At 40.9% G+C, this 25,992-nt stretch overlaps 2 protein-coding genes across 2 annotated transcripts in view; one reads left to right on the top strand and one right to left on the bottom strand.

The window, feature by feature from the left end:
- Positions 1-25,992, bottom strand: part of LOC135489472 (probable G-protein coupled receptor No9) — a 65,254-nt gene that overhangs the window by 32,687 nt on the left and 6,575 nt on the right. The window lies entirely within an intron of this gene.
- LOC135489242 (uncharacterized) lies at positions 16,685-18,453 on the top strand. The gene is made up of 3 exons (XM_064774502.1): positions 16,685-17,047; positions 17,391-17,541; positions 17,918-18,453. Exons 1-3 carry the CDS (start codon positions 16,813-16,815, stop codon positions 18,201-18,203), a joined length of 672 nt encoding a protein of 223 aa, XP_064630572.1. The 5' UTR covers positions 16,685-16,812; the 3' UTR covers positions 18,204-18,453.

Genomic DNA, 25,992 nt, shown 5'->3' with positions numbered 1-25,992 from the left:
AATTTTATAAGCAATGCATGTTAACGTCATGTATTATAAGAATGAAGTACATAAGAAGACGTGTTTCTGGAAAATTCATACAAACCAGCAATCATGAAGGACTGGAAAATAATTTGTCAGCTACTCGCGTATATTTGTTGAACGTGTCCGTACTACAAACTGCTTTTAGGTTTGACTAACTTGGAAATATATACATAATTTTTTCTCTCTATTTGTTTCTTCTAAAAGCATTCGCGGAATCGATGAGCAACTAACTATAGGAAAATAAAACGTAAATGGTATGAAAGCACCAAGAATAATAAAAAAACCACGTTGAATCAAATCAATCAATCAAATCATCACGTACTGCTTTCCGCCTTTTGTAATGGTGCGGCTTATTTCTTTCTCCTCTAATCCATGCATATGTTGAATTTATCGGAATCACCTCAAAAGATTGCATTATTTGCTATAATGACATTAATTTCACACCGTGTCGTGAATTCAATGAAGAATCGATACTGATGGTCTCATCTTACAATAAAAACCAATACCTTTTAATTATTTCTCCCCGTTCATGATTCACGCCCGCGTTATCCAGCATTTCCGCCAAGCCTGTGGCACAAAACAGCGACACGCATTCATACCAAGACGAATAATGCTGCTTTGATTTAAATCGTAGTTTCGATCCATGTCATGATGATTCCAAACCAGTTCGTTTTAAAAGTGGGCTTCAAAATTCTCTGCAACACATCATGATAACGATATATCTGTTGAGGTCCGGGACTGAAAGATGTAAAAGTTCGGTTCATGGTCGAGCCGAAGAAACGCGCAACCCGTGTGACCTGTTGGCCCGGTTGTTCAAACGCACAAAATGCACGATATCCGGTTTAGTTAATACCATGTGCCACTGGGTCCTGAGTGCAAACCGGGCTGGCGGATGCCTTGGGAATCCCCGGACCATTATCGAAAAGCTACGAAGTAACGGCCTGAGGTTATCCATCATTATCCGCTGGGCTGAAAGTAACACACGTCAGATGAATTAACTGCAACTTCATTATATTCTTCAAAATCATATCAAACGGGCTAAGCCATTTTGTTAGCTTTCCACAATGATATGGTTCCTTTTGTGTCGGTTGCCAATCCAGTGTCGGGTGAAACGGCTTCTTGTAATTCAAACCACCCGCAGATCCCATCAAATGGCCCTTCGTTAATACGTCTTGGAAGAAATGCCGCAAGCTTTCCATCCGTTCATGAAAGAAAACTATTTGAGCCTCATCCTCCCTCAACGTCGGTATCTATCCTTGGAGTTTGCCGAAGGACAGAGAACAAATAGAGGCCGATTTATCTCATATAAATGTAACAGAAGAGCAGACCAGATCGCGGTGCGAGATTGATTGAATTGCGACCGTGTCCACAGTCCGTGACATTCTGTCCACAGCTGTTCAATTATTGGAGGCACTCATTGACGCACAGTGTCTGTTGATCCTGCTTTGGGAAGCTTCGGAAAAGTTTGGAGCTGATCCGAAGCGAGCCTAGTGAAAGATAAGAGACATCTACATGTGCATCTATATACCCTTTAAGTGATTTTGCAAAGGTGCAGAGCTGCTTGGAGCTGTTCAAAGCCTTCCTATTTTGTTGGATCCGATCTGTAACGGAGGGTGAGGCGCACCATAATGCACCCACGTTAAAGCTCCATGAAACGAGCTCGGGAGCTCGGAAAAGAGCGAAGCTGCTCCTTCGAATACAGCAACGTTAACAGAGTTGACAGGTACAGCTGTACAGCAGTCTATAAATATGCATGAAGCTGACATTCTCCAACTTTGGCTGCAATGTTTTATTTTTGTATTAAAATTGTCTTTCCGAGAATAAAATATGATGAAACTAGACCGTCAAAGGTCGAACGAAAATCATGCCAAAATACTCCTACAACTCGTGTAACATATTTTTGTATTTGACTTCTTCTATCTCGATTATAATATCATCTTTCATCTCCTTTATCTGATGCTGTCACAAATCACCTTTGTGTAGGCAGTATGATATGAAGTAGTAAACTTAGTAACCTTCCTTCATATCTCTTTGTGTATTTCTGTTTACAGTCCTTTACGATTAAGATGCACTCCCCCGGCTCCAGAAACTAAGGTCATTATGATTCAGACAATTATATATATATATGTTTATTAGTTCTTTCGCTTGTCTTTGATGTCGGGCTTCCAAATGAAGCATCGTCTCAGCATCCCACACCCAATCTCTATAACTAAATACGCCTTGTTAAAATCTGCAAGAGATAAAATCTTTTTTTTTTCACTGATAGGGAATGGCAATTCGGTAAATATTGAACAAAACATTGAAATAAAACTGTTGTAAGATTTTTATTGGTCCATGCATAAAAATTTGCATACAAATTTGTTTGTCTGTCATTGATAATGTGTTTCCCAAAGATGCCTTACTTCCAAACCCCACGCAACTTCGCAAAAAAACTCTAGTTAATTTCCATGCTTGACAACGAATGATGAAAAATGGATGCCGGGATAGCCAGAAGGCCTCGCCTAATGTATCAAGAAGAAAAATGCTAACGGTTTTGAAAAAAAGATTTCCTTAATGCTAATAGCGTCATTAACAAACAATTTACACCTTTCTAAGGCGTATCATTTATAAAAAAATATTAGGTGTCTAGGCCACTGTCGCTTTTGTAGGCCCGAGAAGTATATATTAACAAAAAACCCATTTCTTGGACAGTTTGGACTAAAGCTTTTGGGCTGTTTTAACTCTATTCAGCAACATCTGATAATTGAAAAACCCTCACCACTATATTTTCAGCTAAGACAAAACGTATCTGAGCAGATGAAAATAATCACACACTGGTGACAGTCGATGACTGGGAGATTTGCCTGGGGGCCCAAAGCTAGTCAAACTTCCCTTCAGGGCAAAAGTGCTCATCTTATGATTCAGTAATGTGATTTGGGAAACCAAAATTGAACCCAACACGGAGATACGTACTACAATGTGTTTAGGCTAGATAGATGAACTTTCTGCACGAGGTTCAGCGGGGAGAGAATGTTCGTACACGTATCACTCGCGTCTTTTCCAAAGGCACAGCAAGTCATTCCCACGAAGCGGAAGCTTCGCTGGTTTAAACGTTGTTGCAGAATATTTGGAAATCACTTCCTAACACTTTCATTGATATCGATTGATCGATTAGACGAATTTCCGCTCAGCAATATCCATCAATGGTCAAACTGTAATATTGTTGGTATGAATACGTCAAATGCCTGTGGACAGAGCGTTAGTAGCGTCGTAAATCGCTATCGTAGAGATTGGCATCTCGCTACCAATGGACGTATAAGCCAAATTTCTTATTGCAAGGCGCGTGAACATGGTAAATCCAAATTTGTTCTTAATCAAATACTTGCCTGCCTACATGTAATTGATCAATGTTTGAGGAGATAGTAGACTTCGTATGCCATTTCACCACACGATGTTTTAAAGTTATATCAACGGCAGCTGTTTAAAATAGGAAGTTTTACTCGGCAAACCTTCAAAGTTCTACTAAGCCGTCGAAGACAAATCCGCTGGTGTCTCTTAGAAGAGAATCCCTCCCCACCGTTAATGAATTTCTTTTCCCTTGTGCTGTAAAGTTTTCATAGTTTTGTCAAGCTTTGGCTTCGAATTAAGTGTTCAGGTGAAAGTCAGGTTTGATTAATTAACAAGTCTTCAATCGAACTCCGAGATACATGTAATAATGCCGAATCGTGAATATTGGTTTTCGTGAGCTTTTCATTTTCGTGGCGATTTCGCAAATAATCTCGATTCGTGAAAATAAAAAATCGCGTATAAATTTCTATATTCGAAAAAACGGAAAGAAATTACATACATATAATCCGCCAAAATACTACGACAATTTTTTTAAAAGAAATTTTCTTGAATCGCAAAAGTAATGAAATGAAATTTGGCCACCTGGGAAGCTGACGGTGAACTAAAATAATAACTTGGGTTGTATGGGATATTCTCGTGTAAGTTAGTACACTTGTAACTATTTTTGTGGGGACTTTTTTATCATGTTACGTGATCATCTAATTCAGCACCTTTTCACACTGTCCCCAAAATTTTGTCATGAAAGACAGCTTTTTGGAGTAGGTCCATCGCCTATATGAAGCGACCAACAACTCTTTCACTATTATTCGCTACACCAAAAGCGGTCATGTGGTGGTAATATGACCCTTCAGGTCTCATATCTTGTTTGAATCTAAATGACAGTTGGTTATATGAATAAATTGTCAAAGGTCAATCGCTTCATCATTACAGACATAAAATCATTCCTTAAGGTTTGTAAGTGTCATTTTCAATTAATTCAACTCAGTTTATATTTAATGTGATATTTACGAAATGGCCACTGGCTTGTCTATTGTTAAATATGGACGCTGGTGTGTGGGCGAGCGATTTAAATTTACTTGTATTACCCTCGTCGAGAACCATATGCTCCAGACACTAAGAAAGCACATGCATGTACACTATGTACATGCAGTAATCATTTATTGTTTCTAAGCTAGACACAAATTGCTCCATAATCAGATTTGTCGGCCAACATTCCCTTACATTTGTGACAAATTGGAGCCCTGGGTAAAAGCTTTTTCATCTCACGTCGACCTGACCCACAAGGCAAATCATTCTGCTGAAATATACAAGAGATCTGAGAAAACTTAGGTGACATCTATTCAAGATATCTACAACACGGTAGTATACATGTACAAGGACATGGAATAGCTTTCATCATGCAAAATCTACGGTATCCTCAACTTAAGTTTGCCAGAAGTAACGTACACTGTACAATATAAAGTGGTATGTATGTCATGTCCAAGTGGAATAGGCCCACTTTCATCATCGTCTGAGGATTATTACCCTTTGATACTGGTATTTCTATAATAGAGGACAGAATATTGGTTAATCTTGAAGATGAAGGTACTTATACGTTCCTTTACGCTTCGACAAAGAACTATACTAAGCAATCATCATGTTTTGCGCCAAGGAAATTGGACAGTGGGGGACATTCGGCAGGAATATTTTGGCTAATGCCCATCATTTTCTTCGGGGTCTGTGATATAGCTGTTAGTGGGGTGGACATATTAGCTGGACAAGGAATAATATCGTGTTATGTGACATGAAATAAATATTGGCCATAGATAATCTGAGCTCTGCCTTTTTAAAACATACATATGAGTTTATCCATTGTCATATATCAGTGCTTGCCTCAAATAACGAAAGAAATAGTTTATACTAACTGACGGGAAAGTATAACCTAGTGTTGATATCAAAGAATCGGCCGGCAAAATATTGGAAATATGCAGAAATGCTGTATTTTTTCATGAGAAGAAAAATGGGACATGTAGGATGAGCGTTTGTCAGACTCTTCGAAAGTGAATTGAGAATATCCACTATTATGTTATTGGAAGCCTTTTCGTGAACATTTTGCAAGAATTCGACACGAAATCAGAAAGAAACGTTTAAGTAAGTTCTTTATCACCAGTCAAATACGTAGAAGAAAAAGGTTTCGTATTAAGTCACTCTTGTAAAAAAAGAAGTGTAATCCCGCTTAACAATGTAGAGAATCTCTCCTCATCCGTAAGCCGTGGCGTTAAGTTAAAGTAATGCAATTGATTCCAAATTGGAATCGACCAAGCCCGAAACTGAAAAAGGACACATGGATGCAGAACGAAATTGAACCCAGCGCGGTGATTACGGGGAATGCCAACTAAAACCTAATAACATGTGAAATGAAAAAGGCGACTAAACCGATACCAAGATGTTATCAACTGGAATTGCCGGTGGCGGTTTGCCAGAAAGTCGCGATCTTTTTCAGCGGGGATGTTTTTGTGGTTAGTCTTAATCAAACCATCAAGCCCAAGATACATGCATCAAAACCAATAGAAGGGTAAACAATTTGCTGCACTAATGATTAACCTTACAAAATACGGAAATCCAGATGCACTAAGTAACTTATCTTAAGAAAGAAAACTCGATTTTAGAGGGAAATATTTGCAGTCAAACGGCATCTCCCCTAGAAACGTTGTCCTTCTATATTGTACAATGATGATTCTATAGAGACAACATACCTTAAATGCATCAGAAATTTAAAGCACATAATATATAGCATCCTTTGTCTCCGCGGCACTCCATCTTAGGATAGATGTTGACCACTACACGGGTCGTTGAAAAATACCCCTACCAGATAATATACATACAACAGGATTTGCCTACCGACAACTGGTCGCTAAAGCCAGTCTTATGGGCTTAATCAAGACTCGCATTCGCCAGATAACTTTCTATTTTTGCCTAGAAACCAATTCATGACCCATCAAAGTTAATTACCGTCTCATTCGGCCAATATTTCTTGTCATTTCCTAAGAGATTATGAGCGCCAATAACTTATTAGTGATCCGTGATTAACCGAGGCTGTCCAATGCTATTAGTTCATCATAGTATAAGCAATAGCTCATCAGGAGATAATTACTAGACCAACATATATAATAATGTATTTCATATTAAGCGAGAATGCCTTCTAATAACTCCGGCTGCGCTATCACAAAGACAGAATGTGGGTAGGACGGCAGTAAGTGTAGCAGAATAGATAAGATTGATGTCTGAAGATAACACCAGGCATTGTCATTTATGCACTTGATAACAGATACTTCACATTGTTTGAATAGAAACGACGAAGTGTGCGATTAAGTGGAGTTTCTACCTTTTCATATGTGTCACTGTTCACTTTAATGCGTCACATGAAGAACGAACAAGTCATGTCCAAAGAGCGGGCCACATACGATTCACGAGGTTTCATTTTCACCTTCACGTCGTGTTTTCAAGCCAAATTCACTTAAGAGTGAATCATGACAAGTGACAACGTGAACCCTATGTTACTCCGGCCTAAGAGGATCATGGTGGCAGCCACAAGTTTCGGTTCAGAAGAGACATGGTCTCATTGCATTTGCTTCGAATAATTCTTAACAAGCTATGCTACTCTTTAGCGTGACTGGAATACCATGACATAATTATTCAGCATTTGTGGCTTCCCTGCGAACAGGAGATGACGGGTAATTCAATTGGCGGATATCTTGTAGCTAAAAGAAATGGCACACTACACTACCATACTGTTATAATAATGAAGCTTGCGAGAGCTGGTTTGAATATAAATCTCTAAAGGGGTGAAGGAGAACCAATAGCGTTCAGTCATTATCTGGTGGAATGTTTTATACATGTATGTCCATTTGGCGACCAATCTGAGATAAATTTAGTGTAATAAAAAAATAATACAGAATTATTTGGCGGCAAGAGAATCTTCGTCCAAGCTAATTCTACGGTAGGCCACATCTGTAGCCAGTTTAAAGTCTACAGCCTCAGGTAATGCCTCAAACTAATACTGGGCATAGAACGTCACCAGGAAAGTATTCATTTGCTTCTCTCAGGCCGGAACCATCAGATATTGTGAGGCAATCCTTCTTACCATATGTGGTCCTCCCCACAGCATACCTAAAGGCGCTATCACCGCCACACTGTCATGATTGAACACCCCCAGGACGAGTCTTCGACATTCGAGATATAATCCCGATTGCAGATCAATCTGTCCCTCATTTCCTTGCCAGGTGTTCCCGGTAAACGGACATTAATCAGCAACAACCAGTCTGTACAATAAGCACCATATGTGTTTGCTCGGTCATCGTATGAAAAAAAACCTTCCAGGCATTCACCTGTCATGCATTCTTAGGTTATCATCATTTGCGTGAAAATTTGGCCTGGTCACAAATTGATACCCTTTTTACAACGGTCATATACGATGACGACAGCATGCTTTTTTTCAAACATATTCCTCAAGCTTTTAGTTTATGATGATATGATGTTAATTGGCCACTGTTGCTTCAAGCAAAAGAAATCAACCCTTTTAATACTGCAATGTTTGTTATATCCTGCATCTCAATTTGAACAGATGGAACATCTGTCGGTAGGTTGTCTCTTATTTACGCTGTCGTCAACGCGACACAGACTTTTCCTTGTACCCGATTATCGAGCAAACACCACAAGTTGTTTGTCATATCTTCGTATGCCTTGCCTTCATGAACTTACCCCACAATGTATTCACGAATACTTTCCAGATATAGACAAATAAAGTAAAAGAACGATGCAAAGTAAATGCAAATATTAAAACTAGTCATCTTTTCAAAGTTGCAGGGTTTTGCTCGTGAGCAAAATCGCCTACCATACATAACTTATCGACTATGCCCAACTAACTATTTTAGCAGCTGAATCATCTGAACCTTTAGCAGTTTCTGCAACCTTTGAAGGTTAACTCTGAATTTCTAATCGTTACAATATTTTTTTGTTCTTCAGCACAACCTTTTAAAAATCGATTTAACGAGCTCCAAACAGTTAAACAAGAGACGCGTTGACAAAAAGTATCATAATCGAACCATTTAGACGTAGCCACGATGAATTTCTGTGAGGAATTATGAGTTGCCAGAAAAAAACCTCGAATCTGTTAGGCACGTTAAACCACTCATGACAAAAAAAACATTCTCAAAGTAAAAACATTAACTTTGAAGGACATTTCGTTTCAGACACTTCCAATGAAATGTTTAGGAGGAGAGCTAATTAAGCTTTTAAGGCAACTGCTTCGAAGATGGAGAGCAGAAAAAAATAGTTGCCTGCGTGGGGAACAAATTGCGAAGTTTTTCTCCAGCAAATTGATTTTATAAAATTGGCATGGAAGGGATTTCATACATTCCAAGGTAAAGGTAGAAATGCCCATAACTGTTATCAATCATTCGCACGGGAAAAAAGTAACACACACTGAGGTTGAATGAAAGCAAAATTGAGAGATTTATGATTACTGTGTGCAGCATCTGGGTGAGGAAGGCTGTATTATATCTGGCCCAAAAAATGCTTAGGCTCCCTTAAGAACATTGTAGCCAAACACGTCCAGCATATCGATAAAACCTAAGTACACCCAATCGGCAGCAGCAAATTGCTATAATTTTCCAGCAATTTGTAACCTCGTTCACCTCACTGAAATAAATCGCAGCACATATTCCCTGTGCACCATAAATTACAATGTATGTACATGTCCCCGAGGCGATGGAGAGAGAAGTTGGTAGCAAAGAAAGGCTTCGAAAGATCGGAACAGTGTCTCGCAGGAAAGAAAGATACCAGTCGCCTATAAAGTAGGCCGAGTATAGTAGCCTGACGTTCACTTCTTGTCTATCATAGGGAGAGGGAGAGAGAGGTTCTCACAGTGCATCAACTGTTTCGATGTATCCTCGTCGATGCCCAATATAACCGACGTCGTTACGTAATACTCAAGTCTGTCCGGGACAGTCGCTGTTGCTCTTATTTCGATATCATCTTGATTCCTTGCTGGCCGACGGAATTAAGGAAGAAATGATAACACCCGCCATTCCACAGTACTGTGCATACATATAGCTACAAGAGTGTATATCCGCAGTTTATGAGAATGTCAATACCATGGTCAAAGTCATTTCCATAATCCATAGTCCGATTGATTGACTTGGTTTAGCTGTAACTGGCTCTTTGTGGCGATAAATCGCTTATCTTAGACAGCCAAACATACGGTAACAACTTGACTGGGATCTGTAGCAAGGGAGCATAAATTGACAAATTGTCACACTAGATGCGATAAGGCCGGTGTCTATTGACTGTTAAGGTGCCGTGCCGAATCTTTGCAATGGCAAACTGGCTACCATACAACTGTTCAACGCGTTCTGTCTAAGCTCAAAGCTTCAAGTTAGGATTTTTAGCGAAGGCCTCATCTAGTTTCGTGCAAATGTACATTCTATTGTGTTACACAATTCTACAGCATTCAATGAGTATTTTCTTTCGTATACATTGTACACTAACATTGTACATACCTGATGTACGGCGACAACTCTATTAGCATTGGCTTAAGATTGATTCGCACGCACGTAATGCCTTTGTCTGAAAACAATAGACAGGAGAAAAGAAGACGTGCATCCGCTTCGACTGTTAGTTAGGAGAAGATCTAATTATCGTGTACGGGGAAGACATAAAGCGAGGATAAACCAGCTCTCAGGGTTTGTTTGACCAGATGTGACACATACCTTTTTAAGGAAAAATACTGGATGCAGCATGTTTTGAAGAGAGTAGAAACATAACTCAGTTTGTCTCGATGGTACTATAGCCTTTTCCCTGCAAATAAATTAAAATAGCTTTGTGGCAACTTATATAATGAAAGTTGAGTTGAGGGCAGTAGTTTTGTTGACATAAGCACGAAAACAACAGCATCATCATTGAAACCGGTGTAATGTTTTTGAGTGTTTCTGTTTTTGAGTGTTTCCCCTCATTGTTTGGGAACGCTCAAAAATAGATTGACAAGTTTTTCTGTGTATCCCCCCTATTGAAAAGTCGTGGTCTCTCTAGCTGCCTATTGTTTGGAAACACTGACACATGGGAAACAACCACAGATGTTACACCGGGTTTGATCGAAGAAAACGACTGCATGTATAGTATTAAAACAAACTTCAATATGACGGTTATTACGTCAATCGCTGCACTCTGCTGCACTAATACTGAAACATGCAGTCACTGTCAATTAATCCAATTTTATTCATTGAGGAAACTAATAATGGGATTAGTCAATGGAATCAATGTAATTACCGCTTTAGTGGCAATCTGGTTCCTGTAACGTCTATTTCAAAGATTCTTACCATTTGATCGAGTCACTTCCATTCAAGGCCAATTAGCTGAAGCCTCAGCGTAAATCGTTGAGTGCCTTTGTTTTTCGAAGTTTAACTCCCTTGAGACAGTAGCCTACTGCTCTTTGGCGACAATTGAGTTCTTTCTAACGAATGGTTATACGAATGGGTTCAAATTTTTTTAAACGATCATGGGATACCCTACTGATGAAATATCACTTCCACGGTAATTTTTGCAAATTCCTTAGAATTTCTCGCATACCAAGTCCTGTCAGCATCTTTGGCGCCCCCATTCAGGTGCAAATGATGAACAGCGAAATTCAACTCCAATTTGGAGACAGGCACTTGTTCATTTAATTTGTCACGGAAAACTGCTAGCTCAACGGGGCATCGTAACGTCGCTGAAGTCGATAAAAGTTGGCAGATTAGAGTTTATGGATGTGACGACTGCTTCATCACAGTAATTATAAAAGGCGATGGTTGTTTTAGCGTTTTGGCTATTTTAAGTAGAACTGGCCTAAACGTCATTTATTTCTACTCTCAGAGAAGCTCAGTGATGCATCGATGAAGCTTCAACAGTTTATTTACCTATTGGCTACTATCCCTGTTATACTGAAGTTATATGACACTTCTTTCAGGTTCTTTTATTGGCCAGCCAATAGGCATTACGCCTGTGTATTGTGACACATAAGTGGCATTGTTCACCGAGTTGAATAGGGCATTATAAATGAACACCGCGAGTTCAATGAGACATTAAAAAACTATTAATAGGACTCATGTAACTGACTTGGGACTGTTTGGGTTGATGTGTAATAGTTGGATCAGCCAGCCGAGTGTGCATGGTGCTGTGTGTACGGGTCTTGTTGTGTGCGGGAGCCTTGAGGACTAGGTGGTCTTTCTTGGCACTGCTGCAACTGGATCCCGTTGTGTGCGTGGCCATTAGGACAAGCTCTGCGCTGGTCTTTCTTGGCATTGCTGCAACCGAATCCTGTTGTGGGCGGGGGCCTTCAGGACTAACTGCGTGCTGGTCTTTCTTGGCACCGCTACAACCTGATCCTGGTGTATGCGGGAACGCTTTGTGTTAGCTGTGTGCTTGTCTATCTTGGCCCTGATGTGTGCGGTAACGGGTGTAACTGCTTTTAATTCTGTATATATTGTTTGTATTCCACTGTTTGTTTTTTCTTAAATAAATATTCTAAATTACACTTTCAGCGTTATCTTTACTTTTGTGTTTCTGACCAGACCCACGTCAATCATAGCCGGGCCCCCAAATCTCGCTCCCTCACACTATTGCTGTGACGATGTCGATTTAAGAAGTAACCAAATCCCGATGTGACAGCGGATATAGTCCCCCTGGAGTCATAGTCCGGTAGCATTGTATTTGACCAATTAAGCAGCATGATCTATTGTACCGCTAACCCTAACCAAAACATTTAGCAATGCGGGCTATTGTTACACGGACTATCAGCCCTAGGACTACTATCCCTTGCACACCGGCAATTCAAAAAGTAGCTTTGCCACTGACTTGACGCTACCTTCAACATAGTGTTATCTTTTTAGTTGAGTCCAATTACTCCACTGAAGAAAAAGTTACCGTCACGTTGCTTGCTAACTCGCCTTGAACAACCGGGCCCTTGTTGATAAAATCAGCATGGGGTTTGAACAGTTTGGTGACCGTGGGGAAAATGGGAAAGCCCGATAGCACAGTAGTAGGGAGTGTTGGCGAGGGTAGGTAGACGAATGTAGACTGTAGCTAAATGTACTGTGCGAAGCCATCGCATGTCATTGGAACACCATGCTATATGCTACAGGGGGGCACTCCGTACAGAGAAAGTAATCACTTGCAAAGGCAGTCCAACTCAATTGCCCACGGGCACCGGAACTTGAGGATAATAGAATTGGATGATCCTAGGTGACACCCTAAGACAAATTACGGTTGCCTCAAGCGCGTCACCTGATGAGCCCGTCCGGGCTAATCTCACTGATGAAGGCAATATACGGAGGAGAGTGAGGTAATCACATCAGGGCCGAGTGACACACGGTCCCCTCAACGAGGGTCAAGTGCCTGGGCCAGGAAGCCAATTATTACGCCTGGGCCGCGGCGATGACGGAAAACAAGGACCGGTTGAGCTGATTTTCCGGGGAATTTCACTCTGTTTCGCGATGCTAATGTATTGGTCAGTGATGGATGCCAATTGATCATTATTGGAGACTACAATATCGGTAAAAGAATTACAGATAACCGAAAGGGGCGAGTTGATTTGTTGTGGCATTTTATGAAAAGATTGGTCGCAACTAGATCTCTGTCCAAGTTAAGCTTGGGTTTCATTTAGCCAATGACAACCAAGACAAGTTCGATTATGTCTGATTTGGCAAGGAAAATACCTTTCTGATTAACCAAGTGCATCTACATTTGTCCTGCAGGGGTTGTATTGTAGTTATGAAAGATAACCTAGCAGACTAGTTATCATATTACAAAAAGCAAATTAATTAGATCGTAATCAAGGAGTTCAGTGGAAGTGGAGGGTAACCCAAATAACCCAAACCCTGAGCGGCGGCCTCGTCTAAAGTGGCTTATGAATCGATCACCACTTGTGACATTGGGCAAGTCTATCTTCGTCACCTGCCAATAGGCAAGTTTCGTTTTTTTATCTTAGAGAAATGTCGATACCTCGACTCAGTGTATTTTATAAAGAGTGACGTTGTTACGACCAAGCAGTTGACAGGTTGTAGGTGGGTGAGTAAAAACACATGCCGCAGTGAGTGGTTCCTTGACAAGGCTGTGGACATGATGGACAGGGAAGTTGGCAACTAACCAGATGGCTGTTCCGGAGTCTGCGTCCATTGGCTTTGAAGAGTGATTTGCCTTCATAAGGCTGACTGGTCAAAGCCGGCTAGAGCTGCCTGCCAGCTGGCCAAGGAAATGAAATGTGTTGCACGTCTTGTAAGGTATCGATGAGTCACTCCCAGGACTAGTAACCATTTCCTCTGAAGAAGGTCCAAACCTTCATTTCATTGACATATTCAGTTATATATTGCAACAAAGAGACCAATATCGATCGATGAAAAGTGCACAATATACTATAGTCCGAGGATGGTTTTTACTGTGGACAGTTTTTCCTTCAACACCTGCTTTCATACCTGTCGTTATGAAGAAAGTACACCTGTATATAGAAGGCGTTGAGGACCAAACATCAGTGATCAATTCGACGGCATGCTCAATTTAACACATACATCATGAGATCTAAGGGAGCTCTTTGGGATGGCTAACGATCCCTCTGGACATTATCAATCATTAATACAATAATAGTCATGACAGTGTCGAAGTGGTATGGCCGTGAAGGGCTTCTAGTAGTTATTATATCCCTACATAGCTAGTGGGTGTCCCCTGGCCACTGAGAAACATCGAAACCACCTTGAATTTGGGAATGAGTGAACAAACTTTTTTTCACAACAGCGATGTGGTCAGAAGGAATCAATTAGGTTTCATTTTATGGAACCTTGCGACAGATATCACTCTTCCCCTAGTCAATGTCTTACTATTTTTACTCTTCGCCAAGTCAACATTTCATAACGTCTTGTTCTAAAAGCCTTAAATCCGAGATCCACATTTCCTTATAGAATTTGGTGTGTATACAAAGTGAATATAGTACATCCTATGATGACATCCTTTGATAAATCGACCAAAAATACGCTACAAGGAATAATTACAGGATAACCGTTTCTATACAGGGTCAAAGCTACTTACAGTGTGTAAACCTATAATGATGGATCGTGCTCTTCCTAACCACATTACTACCTCATTATCTTTAAGCTTCTTTTAAAGGAGTAAGCATATAAGAAGGAACCAGAGGTCAAATTGGTGGCCTTAACATGAACCCCCTAGACTCCCGGGCATAACTCGAGACGCCACCATATATATATATCATTTTGTCACAAAACAGCCAGTGAGAGTATGATTACATAATGCGACTCTTAATAATTTATTATGTTATAAAGTTATTGATGTTCTTTGAGGGGATACATCTAAAAATTTAGCTTACCACCTATCTCGCCAACAGAACATTTGAAAGCAATGAAAACACAAACGTATTCTAAATTTGGTTTTGGATGTTAATTGTTTTAGTAAGATAAAAAATGATGTTTGAATCTTAAGGCGATTATTTCTATAAAAATCGACATCAAAATACGTGAATTTAGTTCTTGAACATGCATAATCGCGTCACTTTCTCCGTCCCTATTGTGAATTCACCGCAACCTCGCACGGCGGTCAAAGTGATACCACCTAAGGATATCAGCTCAGGATGACAAAAAACGAATTGGCTTTGATGGTGGATATCTTGTAAATGCCTCAGGTTGTTTTACGGACCTAATGGCTGTTCAGTTATTTCCTTATTTTTTCCCCGCGCTGGAATACCTTTGATGATTACGTTTTTATCGCTCTTTTATCATGGTCGATTTGGTGACTTCTGCGGTTGGGTGTTTTATACCATGTCTCATTCATCACCACAAATATGGAGTATCAGAAAACTGGGAAAGCGGGGATCGGACTAGGGCAGGAGATGGTCAAATTGATGGTGATCATGTGGCCAACATGCAAAGCTAATAGACTGCAGGTCGTATTAGATTCAGCTATGAATATGTTTCTCGCAAAATCTGGAATGGTTTCGAAGTACTGTGACATAGAAGAGATCCGTATCGGTAAATTCTTGCAACTTACCCGACCTATACCTGGCATCGATCCTGCCCATGATGATAGTATCCCTCAGTGCTGTACTCCGAAGACATATATTTTATTACCAGAATGCCATACAAATATTAAACTTTAGATGTACAGGGGTGTACATTACATTTTTCTTTCATAGTGTAATTTCAACATGGAGGCCAATAGTTGCAAAGAGATATATGCTTGAATGATGTCTCTTTGAAGAACGAAGGGAGGTATATTGAATATTTTTCCAATAAGAATTGCTATATTGTGGTCGTAATAACAAATGACCCTAACATTCCAATCGCATGTTACTGCGGCAGATATGAAATTCAGCGGTCTAAAAAAGCAATAAAACCTGACTAGTCCATCAGCGGTCTAACCTCTTAACAAATTGGATTCGACGTGATGTAATTTCGTCGCCTCGAGACAGTCAGGTTCGATTTGGCGTTCATGCACATCTATTGGCAATATCTACACATGTTGTTTATGGTTATTGTGGCTGTCTGGTCGTTCGCGGTTCTTGGAGGTATCGTAATATCTGGATTCAGCTATTAATAGTATCTTTAGTTGATTCATGTGCTGAAAGGGTCGTAAGTTCCATCATTTTCACCATTTGATAGGTACTAACACATGGGAGGATGATGAGGGACAATTTGCAAGGTTGGAGACAGCTGAGAGATGCTATGCTTCGTGATCGTAAATATCCTTCATGGATATGGTGCACTAAATTTCATGGGCTTTCGGCGTTGATCTATTCTGGTCGGTCTTTTGTACTTTCTGAGTTGGTCGCTGCGGGTTTATCTATGCATGTCAGCTTTAAACCCAAATAAGTCTCGAATGTCACATTTTAACTGGAATCATTGAATCAATTATCAAAATCATGTCCTGAACAATACTTCAAAACAATTCGGTAACATGAGTAAATCGACTGAATTTACTTACGTCGAACTGACCCAGATAACCGCTATGACACGACTGTAATATCGCTTATTCTATTGTACTATAATAGGTTAATTGCTTTTCTTAAGTTATGACACACTTTCACTGGAATTCCCATATATCGATGACAATGACCTCGACCTCAAAGTCGAAATACGCTTTAAACCAAGTGTAGTTGATGAAACTGCTAACGAGGTTGCATCCCGTATGTTTTGGATTCCCCACAAGGAATTCCAGTGTAGTATCTCTAGTCCCGTCTGAGTCTTTATCTAAAGAAACCGAGTCATAGAATTCAGGGAACTGTTTTAATTAGCAAGGTATAAATGTCAATGAATTTGGCCAAGTTTTCAATCAGTTTAAGACAGCCAACAGGGACTTGCCAAAAGACTGTGATTTACATTTTGCTCGAATATCTGTCCTGTTTCTAAAGATATTTGAAACCGAAACGACTGACTACAGACCATCAACATGAAACTCTTTCTCGTAGCTGTCTGTTGTGTGTTTGCGGCTATGGCTATGATGGTAAGGAACGCGGAGGGCATAGACGCTCTTCGGGACATGTTCGAAAGAAATAGGCAAATAGCTGAAAGCCTTGCCCGTGATGGCTCGCTGCCGGACTTCAACAGCGGCTCGCTCCCGGGATTTAACAGTGGATCACTTCCAGGCTTTAACAGCGGATCGCTTCCAGGCTTTAGCAGCGGAGGTAAGTAATCGAGTTATCAATTACTTAGCATCATTTTTCTGGAATTCTAGACAATATCGTATCCCTAGCAGCATTCTTTTTTACTTCCATACGACAGTGTACATGTACGTTACGTTCTTAAAATACTTCTACTGACACTTTTAAGCAAATAAGATGTCTTGCAAGCAGAATTGTAACAACCACGATGCGACAGCATTTCTACTGATACATTTTCCCAAAGTGAACACAGTTGCATTTAATACCTGATCGAGTATTATCATGAAGAAGTGGCATCATATGGCATCGCCCCACTCCTGCTGTTAGCCCTGTCGTCGTGTTCTATTTTGTCTTTGTCTATTTCTAGGTGCTGATCCATTTGGGGGTGCGAGTGCCAGGGCCGGTGGTAGGGGAGGAAAAGGCAAGGTTTTCCAAAAATTAATGAAGGGACTGAGAGACCTGATAAAGAAACAGACTGAGAATCAGAAGAAGGATCCAGAAATACCGGACGGACCACCGTAAGTATCTCAATAACATGATCGATTATGTAACGAATGACTTAGTTCTATAGCATGATTTAGTTGCTCTGATGGCCAGAATGTAAAAAGGCGAGATACATGTTATTCCAATTACTTCAATTACGAAAACAAATCATATTGACCCTTTTGATAATGAGCAGATTTGTGTTGTCTAAACGGACATTACATTCGCAGTCTCCCTCCTAGCCCCACTATTTTCACGACTCTCGTGAAAGTGAATGGTAAGCAACGGCAGAGACTATACCTTTCCCCATTTCGCCTGGTCGGAATGTTTACTACGAATTATATCATACATGCATTTACACATTTTTTTCTCGTCAGTGACTAACTTGGACCTTATATTATTTTTCCACAGTGAGCGGCTCGGGGGTAATGACAGAGACGACCACACCAACAGACGTCCAGCTATCGAGCGCACCGGGCCATTCGGCCGCGAACACAAGATACCCGGAACCGGTGGAAGAGAAATCGAAGGGGCCTTCCACGGAGATCGTACTGGCGCGGCAGTCCAGCATGTACCGAGTTCTCGGGACAGCGCCAGAGATCGCGGGGACCGGAACCGAGGCGGCCCAAGGGGATCGAACGACCGTGGCCGGAGTCACAGGGAAAGGGGTTCATCTGGTCGATCGATTGAACATTAACTTTTTTTGTCTGTTCTCCTGGGACACAGTTGGATCGGAAATGTCTTGTAAACACATACATCGGCTAACGAGCGATTTTTGTCACTGAAACGAACAATCCAAATAACTGCTTCCTGCGATTATAATCGCTCGTCTGTGTGACCAAAAGATCTCATGTCTGTTGTATTGGTGAAATCAGATATTACATTCTACGAGTTTTGTAAATACTACGTTTTTCATCTTTTTGCAATAAAATGAATAACGAAATGTATTCATCGCGTGAGACGTTTAATTGATGTCAACTCATATCATCACCATGCACAACCTCATCTTACACTACTGATTATAACTGAAAAACGGTTCTGAATCAAAGTGCCCCCACGGCCGGTTCCGCTGTTAATGAAAATGCCTTTAGACAAGTTCAATGTCCCCATTGATAGCTTGTTTTGACATGAACATGATTTTCACATTACTACTGATGAAATCTTATAAATACTGACTCCGTGAGAGCGATCATTCAAATTAGAACCTCGTTAATGTTGGGGAAGCTTACAGGATGTCGCCTGGTAGGCCGTGTTCCGGCTCTTGCGCTATCAGTGTGAGTTCTTCTACCCAACATTTAGCAATTTCCAGGACGCCTTTCATTTTACCGGCGTGGCTGCCACGCTATATCCGGTTGATGTCGTAAAACAGTCTTGCTCAAGCGCACTGAGGCGAATCGCACGAACGCCTTCGAAAACATGATACTAGAGTAGATCTCTATATGTCCATTTGCTATAATGTTAAAAAGTGAGTTAAGCTACGAGAACAAGCCGACACGTTAGTATTGTACAAGTCATTACACCCATTAAATCTCCGATAATTGCGTCAATTGCTAACGTATCGATGGCAATAACGGCTATTTTTAGTGTGGTGAACCGTCCGGCGATTTTTTTGCAAATCTCTTATTGTTTACAGCGACGACAGAATCGTATTCCTATTTTTAATGTTAAGTAAAGCGGCGTCAGCTGCATCCGTTACATCAGAAAGCACTCGAAATAAAGAATCTGCTCGTGCTTGTAATTTTTCGCATGGCGAAAATCTGATTTTTGCATTCATATAGTCCGTCATTTTGCTGGTTGGCACATGTACTTTACCCGGAGTTGTCAGAGTAAGCTGCTTTGCCAGGGAATGGACGCAACGCCAGAACCGCAGTTATGAACATCCGAATAATTCATTATCATAATGGCGATGGGATTGATATATCCGTATCCCTTGCCTTTTATTTACAATCAGGCCTACAAGAGCCAGTGTCCGCTCCTTGATTTATGCTCAACGCCATCACCATCATACCTTTTGACCTGCAAACGACCTTCGTGGAGGTGTTTCAGCACCATTGCATTGTTAATTAGGAGACAGGTCCTTGGGGACAAGTCGGCTGGATCGAATCGGCGGAAGGGGACCCGGTGTGATGGTAGATGCTATGCAGGCATCTTGACCCTCAAGGTTTGGCTCAACTACGCTATCTTAATCTCAGGACTTCGTTCCACCGCTATGAGGAGTAAGCTGAAACGTTACAGGAGACACTAGTCACTATCTCTGGAACCTTAGAATGACGTGTAAGGTTTCTGGTCACAGTCAAAGCAGTGGCTGGCGGAAAGCGTGATATATACCAACATGTCAATTCAAATATTGTTAAATCTTATAGATATGGGATCCCTTTGTAATTTCTCTCTTGTTTCCAGGCAAATCCCTTATCACTTGATCCTCGTTTCCCCAGGTGTTTCAGGCGCCATTAACTGGTCAGATCAATTTGCTCGGCGGCAAATGTTCCGGTGTCAACATGATGATGGATGCTGATCGAATTGAATGACTAGATAATGTCTGATGATACCGCGTCAGTCACAGAGGTCCAAAGCTCACGCACGGAATAATCAAGCATGTATTAGGAAAGAAAACGATAGTACGCTTCTACTGCCAGCTTGAAATATTTCAAACTGTTTCTTTACTACAAAAAATAAGTAGATTCTGGTGTGAAAGTAAATTAAGCCCCTGGCATTACATTACTTTTTACAGAAAAAACACCTCAGGGACCATAAAAACACCAAGGTCGGCGGCCAGCTGTCGAAAAGCAAATATCGATGATTAAGTGAACACGAATAAAAAAGTACCGACCAATATCGTTTTCACTCCTCGCATCAAAAGAAATAAAAAGTGAAACGGCGATCTGCCGATACATTTCCATTTGCTATGCATAAGATGACCAGAAATCGATTTTAAAAAACGTGCAGTTTTGGCAACCAGTTGATGAAATCTCTCGGGCTGCTAACCGATACCCCATATTGCCGGATGAACTAGTAGTTCTCATTTTTTCGAATTACAATGTGGCTTAGCAAGTAACCAATACGCGTTTTTATCGCGGCCATATGCTCAGCGGGGAGGTAATTCGACACAGAGTAAAAAATGACCATGGCACGAAGCACTATTAGTCCAAGACGTTTTTTGAACATTGTCCACGAATAAAAGAGAGTGCAAAGTGAATAGCTAAAGTAAGTTGCAAACAAGGTTACCATCTGCTCTGCCGTTTCAAAGGGACAGAGATTATATGCACGAGTCAGGTCGATCAAATTAAGTTACACGACGTCGCAGATAAGGATCCTTCTTCCTCACGTAACAAAATCTAAATTATTCACGCTTATTTTAGAAATACAATTATCGCTGAATTAAATCCAACCTATACCCCAAACGGGTGCACAAGGCAAAGCATCACTCAAACTCAGACTCTAATTTGACTCCTTTATTGTAGCTTCTGCTTAAGTCCCCCTTACTTGTGCTTTTAAACATCGAAATTGACTGTTTTTTAAATAGATTTTCTACATCGGATCTTGTTCATATCCCAGCGGTTGTAATCATGCAAAATTCGGAAGAATCCGATGCGAAAAATGAATCCCAAGGCAAAAGAATGTATCCTCAATACAATTGTCGCGATTAGCATCTTTAACGAGCTTCATGGAGCCAAGGTAGCATTAGCCATGTAGGTTGATTTGCAATCGGAGTAGATTGTTCAAAGTAGATTCCAAGTTTTGGATTTGATGGTGTGTCTTATTCGCGACAACAACTGAGAAGGCAGGTACTGGAACGGGTCGCATGGACTCATGAGCAGAAGAACAGCAATTCCTCTCTCTTCTGTACTACCTCTCTATACATGTAGATCAACAGAGATTACGCTCTTAGATCCAAACAAAAGCAATAGATTAGAACCAAGCTCCTGGACAGGTCTTCAGCTATCTCCCGTCTATCCATGATTGGTCTTACCAAAAAAAATAAAGAAGAAGAGTCGTCTGTATACTCATAATGTCACAGAAATATTCTGAGGTCATTCGTGGCCGGACATACATGTTATAAATGGATGATTAACCTCAAAGGATGATGAATGGCAGAGGTACTAATGACTGCAGTCTCCAATGATGTGTCAAGGAATTCGGACGGGCGCCCGGGGTACTTTCCTTGGATGACCATTGCCTACATCGTGTCAAACATTTTATACGGCAGCTAGACAACTGATGAACCATTCTGGTGGTCGATTAACGGCCATATCACTGGTGTCTGATACAGTCGCCGCCACAATTTCTCCTCGCGGGCAAGGCACGAGACTAACTATAGGAATCAAATCAACTTAAAAAATGAAAGCTAATATCTTGTGTCACTCTGACACATGAGTATCTAGAGGAGAGGTCGAGGAAGGCGCACTTCCAAAACTTAGGAATTTCTTGATAAATGTTGAAGATGTCTTGCTGCACTCGGGATTTTCTTGGTCAAATTCAATAGATCTTTTCCGTTGAAGGGTTTCGTTCGCACACCCTTGTCGTTGCCCACGTCAATGTCCTGACGTGCTTCCTCGGCACGTATTCTCGCGTATTGCCGGACATGCATGGAACCAACGAATAATCCTAGTACTCAGTGTCGTTTTTCCCGGACCGGATGAGCCAACAATGGCGAAGAGAAGCAAACTGCACATCTCCGTAATATTGCAGCCACCGGATGAACAGCATTCAGTCTTGCTACAGACGATTAGCCGTAACATCTCCAATTGCCAAGTGACACTCTATGATTGCATCCCGGGGATCGACATTTATAGTAAGCGGCAATATTGGCAAAAATAGTATCGCCGATCTTATTGTCGTTTGTAAAGTAGCCTGTATTCTCAGAGTCATAAACACCATTTTACTGCGGTAAGCATGGTTAATGGCATTTCACAAGAATAACAAATGCAGATGTTTGCAATTCTCTATCATGCCTTTAGATTGGGAGCCATTGAAGTCAGCAGCTGTTCCCGTCTACAGACAGTGGCATTTTACCCGAATAAAAACTTTTCTCATACTAAATGCACTCGGTAATGAAAAGGTTTCAGCCAGACAGATCTTTTGTGAGGGACTTACAATCTATATGTCATTAGCTATAACGTTCATAGCAGAACATCTGCCGCTGGCAGTCACAGACACAGAAATGATATAACGGACCCACCGGTTTCTAATGTATCATTTACGCTGTACAAAAAAAATGTAGGGAGAGCACGTGCTTTGATTTGATTTGTCTTGGGTTTGCCTGTGTTTTGTCAAAGGAATAGAAAAACAACAAGAAGAAAAAGAACAGTGTGCAATCAGAAAACTTTCTTTCTTACTTTTTAAATACGTTTTACTATCCTTTATACATTATAACGGCGTAATGTAATATTCCTTATGTTTTTTGTCGACTGAACTAGCAATTATAGACTAGAACAGATGGATGAACTCGGAGGTGAATAAACGCTAAACGCGCAATATTGCTGAAAAGTGGAATTGATTTCCCATCTCGACACTACATGTACAGCCATCTGTTTGCATAAAAGAATAACCAAAAAACAGGAAAGAAAAAAGACAATTGAGTGCAACGACCAGACATTCTGGGAAGCATAAACCTGAAACCGGAAACGGACGAACCTTTTTATACGCGAAATCGCACATTGCTGATGTAGACTTGGCACTGCGCGGACACTAAGAGCAGTTCCTCTCGGCCATTACTTAATTCCCGCGTCTGAATGTTCCCTCCGGTAGTTGCATGCAGCCCACTTTAGCCCACCTGAGCTTGATAGCAAGACTGTTCTTTTTACACAGCGGCGGTACTGCATAAAGCTAATCTTTTCCGGCTATTTGCGTATTTTCCCGATGTGACGTTTTTGACTGTTTCCGTTTCTGACTGCCTCCCCTCATTGTTTCGAAAAGCTATGAGAGAGGAAGAGCACAGCAACACGTGTCAATTTAAAGAAAGACAAGGTTTCTGCATAGATGTCTGCTGCATGGAAACCCTGGACAAACCACAGTTGTTGCACCGGGTATACCATCCTTTTTGACGAATCACTTGCAGTGTGGATGGGTCTAAACATTGTAACTGGTTTATGGAGAAAAAAAAACGCTTTCATTATTTAGTCGTTGCCAAGAGTTTACATGTAGATCATTTTACTCCTAGCTCCAACAAGAAAAATGGACAAACCAGAAGCGACGGATACTATTATTCGCCAGATAGCCCGTAGACTATGCGCGACTATTCCTAATCAGCTTTTCTCATAGAAATGTCATTTGTCATTTAGTCCGTTGAATAGCTGCAGCTTTGTTATGACATTGGTCATATTGCCTGTTGGGGATGGTTTGGCCGCGCTGTTAATATGACATTACATGTACGTTGCCATGTTATTGCAAAAGGTTGGTGGCGGAAACAAGGTAGAGTGTTGGAGTTGTGGGGACTCTGATTAAGCAACCAACAAACATGATAACCATATCGCTTGATAAGGTGCTGTTACTCTCATATTGTTTATAATATTCATTCTTGTTTTGAGTATAATTATGTGTCCACGATTCGAATATGGAATCGTGATAAGTTCCAAATAGCAGCCTCAGAAAGAGTAGAATATGCATGATTTGGGGCTATGTAACCTCACCAAATGGATTCATTCTTTAGGGTGACGTGGGAAGCACGCACAGCGCTTTGCGGCCGAGAAATCAGGAAGTTTGAAACTTGTAAACAATAACCAATATTCCATTGTTAGTTCTTTAACAACCTATTGTCATGCCTTTGATCATGTTGGGAGCATCTGGCGCCACACCTAATGCACATTACGATGTCCATCTTATTACGAGGAGTGGGCGAATAAACAAGGGAATGGCGCCGCGTGGGTGTGGACAAAGGATAGCCAAATCAATGTCGCGACATCAAAGCCCCTTATACAGGCGAGACATGCACTTCCAGTCATCCTGTCCCCAAACGGCGTTCTCACGTGCGTTTGACAATGTTCAAAACTTTCTGGTGGAGCCGTTGTTCAGTGTTTTCATACTATAGACAGCCAGTGAAACCATGACTTTTTAATTGGGCGAAACGGAGTTTGTCTTTCACCACTCCCAGGGGAAAAGACTCGGACACGGAAACACCAGAAAAAAATATGTCGGTTAAATACAACTGTCTTTGTTACACTTGCTGCTGTTTCGATAGTCCTTATTTATTTTCTCTTCTGAAAATTTGCGAGTGGTTCACATCGTGAGTTCACGGAAGCCATTGCTCGCCCGCAACATGACCTACATGTAGATTAGTGACAAGTGGTCGATCAGCCCCCGGAGGTGCCTAGGATGCTTCGTGGGCATATTGTCGACATGACTGCTCCATTACCGCCAATTTCCACTTCAAAGGTTCGATTAATTCTCATCTGTGTGTACTGTACATGTGTTTGTATTAGTGCTACTCCATTATTCTCTGGCGGAAATGTACTGACATTTCCTCAAATTAATAGTATGTGTAGACATCTGTTTGGTGAAGTCGACAGAAAAAGGTGGTACTGAGTATTCTCTCTCCTGGAATCGAATCGTTGTAGCAGAGTGTTTTCACCTCATCCTTTGACAACGCTGAAAGACAACGAGGTTTTTCTCACCCCGCCTCTGAAAATTCATGCCGGAATGGCCTCTCTTTGTTGTCTATTGTGTTGAAATATAGGGAACAACCAAAAACGTTACACCGGTGATCCCCTTGACGAAATATGGAGTAGAATTCCAGTTTCTTGTATGATTTTTTAATTGACTATACATGTACTGTTTGTATCGCGTTTTTACTCATAAACTTACTGTACACTGCTTTTTTTAACCGGTTTACTTTGAGTTGCTGTTGATCTTGTGACGCATATACACCACTGTGTGTCATCATATTTGCATTGTGCACTGACAATAAAATAGTCAAATCATTGTGTTGATCTTAAAACGCTGATCTACCACTGTTTGTGATGTTAAATTTGCATTGTGCTCTGACAATGAAACGCACTTCTCAGGATGTTGAAATTGATACGCTGGTGTACCACTGTTTGTGATATCGCATTGGCGGTCGTGTGCTCTGACAATAAAATTAACATCTCCTGGAGTGCACAATCAACATGTTAGTTATCAAGTTTACCATCTCGCTTGTAGGAATGGATGCTCATATTTCTTCGTTTCCCTTTTTACCCGCGAGGAAAGTGTCAGATGAACAATGCGTAGTTTTAGCGCATTCAAGTTCAAAATTCCCGACAACATCCTCTGGTATCGATTTTGGATCATGCAGTTCATATAAATAATACCAAGCAATAAAAGAAAGTTATCAACTCTCGTCACACGTGAGGCTTCCGTGAGGTAATTAGATCAGAACGCCTCATCCTAATCCACAGAAAAAATACGTTGAGTCTCTATCTTGTCAACCGAACCGCGCGCCTTGGTGGCTTGTAATTATTGGATACTGGGACGAAAATAAATTAGGTTAATACGTTAATACGTTAATAAGT

Source organism: Lineus longissimus, chromosome 6, assembly GCF_910592395.1.
Source record: "Lineus longissimus chromosome 6, tnLinLong1.2, whole genome shotgun sequence".
Classification (NCBI taxonomy): domain Eukaryota; kingdom Metazoa; phylum Nemertea; class Pilidiophora; order Heteronemertea; family Lineidae; genus Lineus; species Lineus longissimus.
The sequence above is the reverse complement of the archived record's forward strand: the minus strand, read 5'-3'. Positions and strand labels throughout refer to the sequence as shown.